Source organism: Apis dorsata, unplaced genomic scaffold (genome assembly GCF_000469605.1).
Source record: "Apis dorsata unplaced genomic scaffold, Apis dorsata 1.3 scaffold_163, whole genome shotgun sequence".
Taxonomy (NCBI): domain Eukaryota; kingdom Metazoa; phylum Arthropoda; class Insecta; order Hymenoptera; family Apidae; genus Apis; species Apis dorsata.
Window position 1 is genome coordinate 1,170,861 of NW_006263452.1, and position 12,927 is coordinate 1,183,787.

The 12,927-nt window shown below is 24.3% G+C and overlaps 4 protein-coding genes across 5 annotated transcripts in view; 1 reads left to right on the plus strand and 3 right to left on the minus strand.

Annotated features, from left to right (window-relative positions):
• Nucleotides 1-21: 21 nt before the first annotated feature.
• Nucleotides 22-1,746, minus strand: LOC102680380. Its single transcript, XM_006613872.2, has 2 exons — nt 1,703-1,746; nt 22-1,428 (listed from the first exon to the last, which is right to left on the minus strand). The coding sequence occupies exon 2, from the start codon at nt 688-690 to the stop codon at nt 199-201; it is 492 nt and encodes a 163-aa protein (XP_006613935.1). The 5' UTR covers nt 691-1,428; nt 1,703-1,746; the 3' UTR covers nt 22-198.
• Nucleotides 1,747-4,102: 2,356 nt separating this feature from the next.
• On the plus strand, nt 4,103-6,062 carry LOC102680749 (vascular endothelial growth factor A-A-like). Its single transcript, XM_006613874.2, has 2 exons — nt 4,103-4,740; nt 4,846-6,062. Exons 1-2 carry the CDS (start codon nt 4,673-4,675, stop codon nt 5,180-5,182), a joined length of 405 nt encoding a protein of 134 aa, XP_006613937.1. The 5' UTR covers nt 4,103-4,672; the 3' UTR covers nt 5,183-6,062.
• Nucleotides 5,475-7,670, minus strand: LOC102680614 (dynein assembly factor 4, axonemal-like). Its single transcript, XM_006613873.2, has 7 exons — nt 7,484-7,670; nt 7,160-7,397; nt 6,894-7,092; nt 6,310-6,814; nt 6,136-6,236; nt 5,900-6,053; nt 5,475-5,802 (listed from the first exon to the last, which is right to left on the minus strand). Exons 1-7 carry the CDS (start codon nt 7,604-7,606, stop codon nt 5,596-5,598), a joined length of 1,527 nt encoding a protein of 508 aa, XP_006613936.1. The 5' UTR covers nt 7,607-7,670; the 3' UTR covers nt 5,475-5,595.
• A 2,337-nt stretch (nt 7,671-10,007) lies between these two features.
• The window catches only part of LOC102680891, a 12,852-nt gene continuing 9,932 nt past the window's right edge, over nt 10,008-12,927 (minus strand). Inside the window, exons 12-19 of one of the 2 annotated variants that reach the window (XM_006613875.2) lie at nt 12,680-12,733; nt 12,037-12,342; nt 11,577-11,960; nt 11,220-11,481; nt 10,910-11,122; nt 10,694-10,831; nt 10,424-10,530; nt 10,008-10,319 (exon numbers count right to left, since the gene is read on the minus strand). In XM_006613875.2, the coding sequence (XP_006613938.1) occupies nt 10,068-10,319; nt 10,424-10,530; nt 10,694-10,831; nt 10,910-11,122; nt 11,220-11,481; nt 11,577-11,960; nt 12,037-12,342; nt 12,680-12,733 (1,716 nt within the window). In that variant the 3' untranslated portion in view covers nt 10,008-10,067. The remainder of the gene's footprint in view (nt 10,320-10,423; nt 10,531-10,693; nt 10,832-10,909; nt 11,123-11,219; nt 11,482-11,576; nt 11,961-12,036; nt 12,343-12,679; nt 12,734-12,927) is intronic. The other variant, XM_006613876.2, reaches the window with a different exon arrangement.

Here is a 12,927-nt window from a genome sequence, read left to right on the forward strand (position 1 = left end):
ACATATTTATATCAAATTAAACCAGTATATTTAAAAAATTAAGCAAAACCAAAAGAAATAGCAATATTTTTAATTATTTTAATTCATTAGCAGTCTTATGTTTCTTATAAATCAATACTGTCAATTACATTTATAATTTGTTATGCAAAAAACATTCAGTTTTTAATGTTTTGCTTTAGCTGCTCTGATCAATTAATATCAAATTAAAGTTACATTAGGCTGTAAATGTTCAAATTGATATCGATCATTGATCGTGGTAATTTCACAGGAGCACTTATCATGTTGTTCCACTCTAATCCATTGTCTTCTGTTATTATTAGTTTCCAAACTCCAAACTTCGATTTCAATCTCTTCGTAATAGATCGCCGATTCTACAGGTGAACAGCTCATTAATGGACTCGCACAACATCCAGAATGTCCGTCACATCTCTTTAGAACTATGTAAACAGGTTGAATAGGACTTTCTCCAGGATTCTGATGAATATTTTGCATCAAATCTTTTAAACTATACGCCCGAAATTGTGGTTTTTTACAAACAAATGTTTTGGATGCTTTTACTGCATCTGATAAAGTAATTCTTCCGATTATTCTATGATGATTATCGCTATTTGTTACCGCTGATTGGACCATACTGTCCAAGATCAACAAAATGAATATCATTAACTTTAGTGAAGAAAATTTATTTTTCATGCCTCGTTTCTATTAATTTGTTCTATAATTTTTATTTAATTTATATCACTATAGTTAGTTTTATTCACAACTCGTTTAAACTGAAAATTTAACTCACTAGGAATACGTTCATAAATTTAAATTCTATGGCGCGATACTTGATGAACATATTTGAAATATGTTCTTTTAGTCAAATTATATGAATCACTGACACGTAGTCGTATCAAGAGACGTTCAACTGAGACTTTCCTGTTGCCAGAAGTGTATTTATACTTATGGAAGAACTTGCATACATAGTCTACGCAAGGTATATGATACACATCGATAGAGATTCATGCGCACGTAAATCCAATATCCTAATCTTGATTTTGTGGTAACATTTACTCATGCGATTCCTTAATCACTTGAAATATCCTGATGAATAGAAATCATCATGGTTTCTACCTTATGCATCATGGATTTCATTCTTAATTTTATCTCAAAACTTAATCTTGAAATTATATTACATATTACATATACATTATAATTTAATATGTAATAAATAGAGTTTCATTCTATAAATATTGTTCCATTTTATATATTTTTCAAATGTAAATTTACACAATAAATTCTTGTAATTCGTCACGATCTTCAACATGTTTTCCAATACAATCGACTAACTTTTTGATAAGAAGATGTAAATGCTTATATCAAAGTCGAACTTCGACTTTTCTTCTGCTGATACGTTATTAGAATAATCTATCACTTATATATACGAAACTTTCAATATATATTTAATATTTTTATCGATATTAAGTAAACGTATTATATGTAATTCAATGAATCAATGATATAAATAAGATCGTATAAAATATGGAAATAAAATTTCATTGTTATTTATTGAAATTATAAATTAAAATTAAATATATTTATAATTTTATTATAAATATTTATATTTTTTATCACATTAAATATTTTTATCACATAAATTATTTTTATTTTTTATAACATTAAACTTAAAGTTAATATTATTAAAAATTCTGGATATTTTTACCTGGATGTGATTTCTTTTTCTCTGGAAAGTACAATTGACTCATTGATATGATTCATTGAGAATTTAAATTCAATAAATATTTTAGGAACTTAATATTGTATTAAATAATTTATTGCTTCACATAAAAATTTATATTTATATATTTATAATTTGTATATATATTAAAATCAATTGTAAGCTGCGATTCTGAAATTTTAAGAAATATGAACTTGATGATTCAAAATTTTTTCACAAAAAATACTTAATGTAAAAAAAAAAATTGAAATGAAATCAATTTTTCGTAATGATTTCTTTAAAATATATTTTGAATTATTGAACTATTTATAATGTGGATTTAATTGAATAAATATTTGTTTTTTTTTTTAATTTTTTCGTATTTGTAATATATATATATAATATATATAAATATTTTAATTTTTTGAACATACTTTTCTTTTTCAATACATTTATACATTTATATATTTATATTGATTTTTATTTTTTATTTAAAGAAAATATATTTTATATTCAAAAAATATTTTATATGTAAAAAAATATATTTTATATTCAGTTTCTAATAAAATAAAACAGACTTACTTTTAACATTAAGTATATATTTATTATTTATTTATTTTATATTAATTATTTTTGATTTCGTTTTATATTTATTGTATCAGTTTTATTTAAATATATTTAATTCGTAGAAATATAATTATGATAATTAAAATTATAAAATAATGAATTCTCATACTTTTCCAGATAAGTTAAGTTTTCTTATGTTTTTCTTTCTTTATGTATTATATGTGTATGATTTCTAATATGATTTTAAGAAATCATTAGTTCTTATAAAATTAGGCAATTATATTCTTATCCATCTAATAAGAAACTTTATTAATAAACATTAATAAATATCATTATTAAAAAATATATATCGAATTATAATCGAAATATAATCGAATTCAATTCGATTGCTCTTGATTTTTACATATGAAGAATTTTTGAGATTTTTTTTAGAGAAATTTTGACTTTCTAACAATTAATTACTACAACAAGTTCATATCTGAAACATGTTAATAACAGAAATGAGTTTTAATAATAAGAAATAGAATAAAAAGAAATTAAAATAATTTGCATTATTATAATTTCAAAAATTTTTATGAAGAAAATTTGAAATTGAAATTTTTAATTTTTAAATATTAATATTATAGATTATAACAGTATAATAACTATAGAATATTTATATTATCAAAAATTTATATATTAATCGGGAATCATTAACTAAAAAAAATTTCTATTTCAAATTTGCCATATATTTTATTTTGTTTTTTATTTATTTTTTTAAATCTTTTTTTAATTATATTTCTTCAAATATTTTATTTATCAATTTTTTGATTTAAAAAAAATTTTCTTGAAATATATGAACGTATTTATTATGATACTATAATTTATATGTACAAAACATATGATTAATAATAGAAATATATGTGACGATTACCTTAAATAATTACCAATTCAATTGATGTAATAGGAATGTCCTTCATAACTGCACTTTGATTATGTTTATTTGAAATTCCATTTATTTCCAAAAGAAATTTATTAATAATATTATAAATAAAACATACTATTTAATTATTTGAATTATTTTATCATAATATTTTATCTTATATATAATATAAATATATTAATGAGATTAATTGATAGCTAAATAAGAATGAGATATTAAATGAATGATACGTGTCAAAAGTCACATAATTTGATAATTTTTAATATAAGATTAAAATGATTAATTAGAAAACTTTGATTAGATACAACAAAATATAATCTTCTCCAGTATTGATGATCTATAATAATCAGTTTTAAAATTATTAATTATATGAAATATATTATCTAGACATAAAATTTAATTTGCAATTCATGGATTCGTAATTCTTTGTATACTATTAAGTCAGTTCCATGAATAACTGTTAACGGATATTCGTGTAACATGAGTTTCGATTTAGGCAACCGATGCTTACTCTCACCTTTCATAATATTTGTCACAATCGAATATATTATATGTTTAAAAAAAAGTCATATAAACTTTTTTTTTTATTTATCATTCTGAAAAAAAGAAAAGAATATTAAAAATAAATTTTATAATTAGATACTCTGTAGATAATTGTCTATAATGACTCATTGCAATCTATTACATCATAGAATACTCCAAATCAGGGAAAGTTGAAATATTTCATACCACGATATTACATTAAACATTCTATGTAATTCTTTTGATCCCTTTACAAATTTATAAATTAAAAAAAAATTTGTTATACAATATATTATGAATAGTCTATAGAATTTTAAATAAAATAAATTAATACAAAATAAAAATAAAATTACTGACAATTTTTATCAGAATTATTCATAAATAAAAAAATTCGATAAAAAAATCGATGCATGAAGAACAGTACCATACAATTGATGTTCAAAAAAGAAAATGAAAAATCGGTTGATGACTGATCGAAATTTCAGATTCAAAGTGCAAAAAGAAAGAAGAAATACGATGAAAGGAGAAAATGAAAGAAAGAAGAACCAATTGACGAGGAAAGGAGAACTAGTCACGCGACGTAACATGGTTTAGTTCGAACAGGAGGCAGGACCCACTAGTAATTATAATTATCTTCGTGATGTTCTTGGAATGCTTTGCTTCAAATCCTCCTCGAGCTTACCAAGAAATAAGAGAGAGACAATATGAAACACCATAGAATGAGACAAAACAATAAGATGAAAAGTGGATCAACGAAGAAAGAAGATGAGAAATCAGAAAAAGAGGGGGATGCAGAGGGCATCGGGCCGAGGATGAAAGTAACATATATATAGAGAGGAAGAAAGAATTCAGATCGCAGAAGAATAGTCGCAGTTCTTAGTCCCAGACAATTGTGAATGAGATCTAAGCAAACGTACATTTACATTTAATATAATAACTTAATAATTGTTTAATATTGAAAAGAAATGAAAAAATATATTCTATTGTTATTTTCTATTCATTTCACTTTTGCTTCGATCGGCAAATATCATAGGTAAATTATATTATATACATATATATACATATATATATATATATATATATATATATTATCACATAACTTTGACAGATTCATTGAAGTAATCAATTTAATTTTCAGGGATAATGGATTTTTGAGTCATGTGCAATTAGTACATGAATTTCGATGTTCCATGCCTCAACCAAGAGCTGTACCAGTTGCAGAACTTCTTACTGTTGGTCCTAATTCTGACGAAGTTTTTTATCCTGCTTCTACTGTTCTAAAACGTTGTGATGGAGCCGGATGTTGTTCGGATTATAAACAAATTTGTGCACCTGTTGAAACTAGAAATGTTAGTCTTGTTTTTATGGTGAAACACATGATTGATCGACAACGTGATAGGCATCACGAAGTGATACATGCTTTAGAACATACAAAATGTGGATGTATCAACAAAAAAATTATAAAATTTGATTAATTCTTTCTGAAATTTTTCTTAAAGTAATGATGAAAAATTTTTGTTATTATTAATATTATAAATAGTTATTTAGTTTTTTGCTAAAGAAGTTTAAATATAGCAAAATAATGTTTATTACATTAAATAGAATTAAATAATACAATTAATTAATATTAATATAGAATTATGAGTTCCTCGATTAAATTTCTTTATAAGATTTTTGACTGTGATATTTTTAATAATAATAAACATTCTATGTTTTTTTATAATATATTAATAAATATTTTTTAATTCTTATTTTTAATATAATTTCTTATTTTTAAACATTTTATTTCTACAATATTTTGTTTTATGTTTTGTTCAAAAACTTACAAAAAACGTCTCATCAACTTTTTTAGTTAGTCAAATAATCTAATTTTACTTACTTCTTATAATTAGTCTTTTATATCGAAATATTGTTTTGCGACCAATACGTCACGTTTTATACTTTCATTATCCGGTGTTAATTTCAAAGCAGCTTCTAGTTCAGGAATACCATGCTGAGGAGCTGATAATTTACAAAATGCTGCACCTCGTCGAGCGTGACATCTGGCCCTTGATTCTTGATTGCTTTCACATTTTGGTTCCATTAATTCTAATGCCTGAAAAATAAAATGAAGATTAAAATATTCTTATTTATACATATATAATTCTTATTTATACATATAAGTTGAATAAATTACAATTTTCATGACTTACTTTAGAACAATCTTCTATACATCTACGATAATTGCCTAATGCATATTGTGCTGCTGATCTATTTACATAGAGAGATGCCATTTTATCACTAATCTTAATTCCATACGTATAAGCACTTATAGCAGCTAAATAATTTCCAACTTTGAAAAATTCACTAAAAAAATAATCATAAATAATTTATTAGTTATATAATTCATAATAATTTATATGAAATTTTATCAAAGCATTAAACATACTCTCCTTTATCCTTTAACCATTGGGGATCTCGTTCTTCTGGTCGAAGATCTTTTGCATCAAAACCAATTTTACGCCTCGCTTCTGCCTGTTTCTGCAACCACTATAATAAAATCAATATTAATAGAATTTTTTTATTTTAATAATCAATAATCAATAATAAATAAAAATAATACTTCTTGTTCTTCGACATGAGAACTTTCCCTAGCTGGTGTTGGAAACTTTCGTTCCGAAAATGTGATATTGATTATACCCATTTTTCTTGGTAACGGTACCGATTTTGAAGGTTCTTCAAATATATTATTTCTTTTTAAAATGTTACCTCTTATCGCAGCTTTTACAGTTTCCAATCCTGGTCTTTTTTGTTTTTTATTATAAAATTTTTTTATATCATTTTTGTTCATTTCTTGTACTGAACAATGAGATGAAGTTTCATAATCTGATTCAGATTCTTCAGAGCAACTAGTGTTATTTTTATTATCTTCTTCCTTTATTATTATTTCTGTTTCAGTATTACTTTCTTGATTCTTATTTATTAATTGAATTTCTGAAATCTGTTCATCATTCTTTATATTAGTTTCAAATTCTTTTATAATGGTTGTATTATTAAATATTTCTTTCTCGGTAATTGATTGAGATTTTAATGTATTATCTTTATTTTTAAACCATTTTAACGGTGGTCTTGAAAAAATAAAATTAGAAAATTACTTATCGAAGTTAAAATATATAAAAAAATTGTGATATTTATTAATTTTAGTACTTATAAGCTTTTCTATTTTCTTGTGCTTTCCCGTCAATATTAGAAAGAAATGGTAATTCAGCTTTCGATCTCCAATCTTCAAATTCCTGCATTGCTTCTTTCCGATGTGTATCTCGTATTGTTTCTATTCTATTCAATGTGTCTGTATTAATATTAATTTGTTCTTTTACCGCTTCTTTTTGTAAATATTGACGCTTTTCTGAATTAAATTATAAACTATTAGAAAAAATCATTATATTTATATTTATATATCAAATTTTACATACCATTTTTAAATTTTGTTCTTTCTTCAGCGTGCTTTTGAGCATGTTCTAAAACTTGAATACGGTACTGTCGTTTAAAATCATTATTAATATCTTGAATTTCCAAAGTAGGCCATTGCAAATTAATATTCGTTTTACGCAAGGTAAGTATTGCTTCATTTTCCGTTAAAATGCATTTGCTTTCTTTTTCAACAATATTAGCAAAAAGAAATAATTCTAATATAAATGGTGGAAAACTGATCTGTTATTAAATCAAACATTGTATGATATTTATTTCTTTATATTTAATTGATATAATATATTTTTGTTAGAAATTGGAATTTATACCTTTATATAATTATCTATCACAAATAAATCAACTTTCTTTGGATATCCTTTTAAAGGTACATTTAATATAACAAATTCTGAAGTTTGACGCCAAGAATAATCTTTAATAATTATAGCTGGCATTTTCTTGATCAACGTCTTTTTCAATTAAACGTACTATCGAAATACTAACGACTATCGATCAAACATTTTGCGATATATTACTTTATGTGAATGTGTATATATGATAAAAAATACAACAAAAGATAAAATTCTATTGTTATATTTATGATTCATTTCATATATAAAAATTTTTAATATCTATAATCAATAAAATTTATCTAAATATATATACATATAATATATGTATATTAACGTCAAATATTTTATTTTCAATATTTTATTTATCAGGTAAAAAAAACAAACTACGAATATATAGTATGAATTATTTTTAATTAAAACGTTTAAGAGTATTTGTTGACAATACTTTTTATAGATATTATTAAAAAGCTGCCATTTATGCAACTGATTCTGCATTCTGTGTCTTTATCTATGGAACTATAATTTTTCTCTTGTGAGCAATACTTTAAAATCATTGAAAATGTATGAAAACATTTAAATATTATGCAACTCCATAAAGAAGTACAAGTTTTGGTTCTAAAATTATTTTTGAATAAATGGCATATCATATCATACTCAAGCCATTGCTTGAAAATCAACTATAAAAACTTATTGTAAATCAGTCGGTTTTTATCAAACATTTGCTCCTACGAAATCACAATAATTATTTAGAAACGAATTGCAGGACGTTCAAATTCTTAAAAATTTTAAATTTATTGAACACGCATATATTTCAAAAACATATTAATGATTACCCTGAGAAGCAAGAATGTTATATTATGTTGACACTTTTGATCAGTTCCCACAGTTCGTTGTACATAATAACAAAAATAACAATAACTACTTTCGAAATATTGTGATACATAATATTATTAAAAAATGGAGGACTTTTGATAAACGTTTAAAATAGGAAATTAAAAATTATCTTCTATAAAGATATTATGACACTATAGTTATGCCTCTTACACGCCTTACATCATAATCATTTTTTATAGATTACAGTAATAGTAATCATTCATTGTATAATATGTACAATATATGTATCAATGATAAATACTTTGTTCAATTATTTTATATAAAAGAAATTGTTCTTTAAAAAAAAAAAATATATTGTTCATTAAGAACAGTATAAAGATAGAACAAAGTACTTAACACTGTATAAAACTTAATATTATTATAAATAAGAATACGTACAATGCAGTACGTTTGTCTATGTTGTACCCAAGCAAGTCCCATAATCATGTGAACAAATATTTAGAATGAACTTTTGTTAGGACATTGGTTTAATATTAACATGTATTACTTAATACGCAAGATATTCATACAACATTCACGCATACATAGAGATATCGCCCAAAGTATAAGAGCTTGTGATATTCTTTTATTTATATATATATATAAAGATAAAATTAAAAACTATCGCATGGAATGTCTGAAGTATACAAAAAGAATTCATCACATAAATTAAAAATTATCAATACAACAAAATGGACTTTGTGCGGATTTCTAATGCTTAATTCACATATTAATATAGTAATTTTACAAACACTGTTAAACAATTAAAAGAGAAAAATTTTAATACATAATCATAATCATATCATATCATATAATCGTATCATAATCATATAATAGAAATTCATTAATACTTTATTTGATTTTGATTTAAAAAAGCGATAATTTGCTAATTACATGAAATATAAACTGACAAATTTAGACAAAAAAAATATAAACAAATAAAATTATTTTATAATCCAATTAATCTATAAACTGATTTGATACAATATTAAATACTGTATTGATAATTACAAATTCGTTGATATTTCATGATGTACATAGCAAAGAACAATCACTTTTCTTGACAATTGTTATGCACTAGGATTGTATTTTACTAATATTTATATTATTCATTATGAAAAATTGTTACATAGTTAATAGTAAAAATAAATACAGAAATGATACATTCTAATAACATAAAACTTATATCTCTATAAAAGTATACTTACAATTGTAAAAAAAATGTTAGCGATAATTGAAGTTTTATTACAATTTATCTAAATGGCTTGAATTTTATACATACGTATCACATGCATACATTGAAATAGTAAGTATGCTTTTACATTCATACATGTTCTCTTCTTCGAATTGTATTTATTGTTATTTTATAAATAATAACTAACAAATACTATAAGAACAACATGAATGTAAAGCAATATGTATATTATAAATAAATGCAAAAATTTGAAGTTCAAAAACTTATAAATATAAATAATCAAATTTAAAAATTTCGGATAGAACAAATCCGAATTGGAAACATTTAGTAAATTGTGACTGGGTGTTTACATTTACTAGATAATTAAATAAAGGAAGAAGTGAAAATTATGAACATCACTGGAATATCATACACAAAATTTGAATATGTTATCAATTTTTTGTGCAAAGTTATTGCATTTTATAAAGGACATAAGTACATTAATATACGCACGAACTATTTTTTTCGTGCTGCTTTTTCTGCTTTTCGTCGCATTCGTTCTATTTCTTTTCTTTCTTTGCGTTCCCGGTCTGCCTGTGCTCTAAGTTCTTTCAATTTACGTTTCAAATGTGATTTTTCTTCTCCACAAATACCAAAAGCTTTGAGATCACGAGATTCAAGTCTTAAAAGGTTTCCACCATTAATTCCAGTTTCCAGAAAGCGTGATGCATAACGTTCCAAACCAATTCCTGATAACCATTGACAAACCTAATAAAATTTTTCAAGTAATAAATATAAACAAAATAATATCTATGGAATTTTGATAAAAATATTTTTTTTAGTAATTTTAAATATATATATATATAACTTACTTGTTCTTTGGACCAATCAGTAACTGGTGCATTCTGCCAAAAGTGAGACTTTTTGTCACCTAAACCAAATTCACTTGGATGAGGAGGCAACCAAACTTCACTCGTATCTAAATTAATAATATTTATGTGCATATAGGAAAGATGAAAATATAATGAAAAATATAATGAAAAATATAATGAAAAATATATAATGAATAATATATATATATATAAAGAAAAAAAATAGATTGTGAATTATTGTTTGCATTGTATCATAAATATTTAAAGTACCTGTTTTAGATGGACTAGGATCAACAGCAGGTGGGCTCACTGATCCACCAGAAGAAAGACTAGATGGTGAACTACCTGGATGATGCCAAGGTGTACTGCTACCAATTAAATTTGATGAAGGAATAGTGGCTTTTTTTACTATATAAATAAAAAATTCACTATAAAAAATTATTTTGAATAAATTAAAAACATATTAGATATATTATAAAATTTTACCTCTTTGATTGGCTTCATTTACAGCTTGTCGTATTTCTTCTACTAAATGATGAGTAACTAAAGTTGGATCACTAGAATGTGGATTATTTAAATCACTAAAGTCTCCAGAACTTTCTCTCGATGAAGATATGTCATTTCCACCAAGCCGTCTTTCTCTTTCTGCTAAAACTTGTTTTAACTGCTCTGCAAATGATGCTGGTGGTCCAGTTAAATCTATGAAGAATAGATAATAACTTTATATTTAAAGTTACATATAAATTATATCCAAAAAATAACAAAAATCCAAAAAAAGAAAAAAAAAAAGAAATACTTTTTTGAGATTGTGGCCAACTTTGTTCTGTCATAGCTCTAACTTGTGAACTAATAGTACTATGTTGTCGAATTGTTGTCGGATGCGTAGGTTCCATATGTTTACTTTTCAATGAACTAATTGAAGAACTACTAGAATAGGAACTCAAATTTGATTGTTTTGATGTTAAATCGTTTGGTGATCTGCTACTTGTGTCCTGTGAAAGTAATTTAGAAGATGAATCCTCATCAGTATTGTCACCTGATTCATCCAAACCATAATCCTGAAATATTAAATCATTAAAAAAATATATAATTCATTAATATCATTAAATAAATATATAATTTTTCTACATATACTAATGATTATATTACATACAGAACTACTATTACTAAGACCGCCAGATCGTTTAGGGAGTTGTCGATTTGCGAGTCCTCCTCTACTAGCAAGTTCAGCTTTACTTTTTCCAGCTGAATTGTCAAGTAGTCGATGTGCAGGTACTGCTCGATCTAATTCTTCCTTGACTGGCAATGGAAGCGGTAATTTTCTTTCAACTGTTGCTGTTTTATCACCATCATCCGGACTACTAAGATCTGTTTCTGTATCTGAAAGTTGACAACTAGTTGATGAAGGAGGGGGAGGTAATTGTCGGCGCGACAACTGTGGTGTAACAATTCTAGCCGTAGTTCCATCATAAGGCAATCTTACTGGTAATCCAAATCTCCGTTGTGTTTCTGTTAGTTCTACTTCCAATGTAATTACCTATAATTATTTATAATTAATTTTTTTATTATATATAAATTATTCTAATTTTCTTATTTTCTTAATGATAACATACCCTATCTTTTAAACTTTTAACAAGAGCATTATATTCTGTATCTTTTTCCTGTAATAATTGTTGATAAAATTCATCTCTAGCAGCGATATCTGTGCGTAATTCGCGAGCTGCTCTTCTGGCTCGAGCATATTTTTGTTGTAAAGCAGCGTTTTGTGCTGTTGCTTGAGAGAGCATTTCTCGTGCCGTTACTAAATCTTGTTTAGCAGTGCCTAAAGCTCTTTCAGATTCATGAAGTCGTAAACCAGATTCGCGCAATTTTGCTGCATATTCTTCGCTTCCAGCTCCACTATTTTCTAAGTCTACAAGCTATAAACAAAAAATTTTATTATAAATAATATATATAAATATATTAATAGTATATATATAAGTATTACGTAAATAAAACATATTAGTTTAATGTTTTTCAATAAATCATTTTATATTTTTTAATATTATTTATAGATGTTATTTATAATATTTATAATATTATTTATGTATTAGAAACATAAAAACTATATAAAATAATAACAAATTTGACATACATACATTAAGCTGCACATAAATTCATAACTGTAAGTATATGATATACAAGCATATTGCATCAACAAATAAATATATACAATAAATAACATTTTAAATAAAATTTTATATCTTATGCTATTACCTTAGCTTTGAGTTTTTCCACCTCTCCATCTGCTAATGCTAGTTTATACTGACTCTGCAAGCAGTGAACAACGAACACAGTGCATAAGCAACACCAAAATATATTCACACTTATAAACTTATGATGGAGTGCTTATAATATAGCGTTTATATAAAAATAGTAATATAAACATATATACATACATACATATACATACATATATATATATATATATATATATATATATATATATATATATACACAAAATA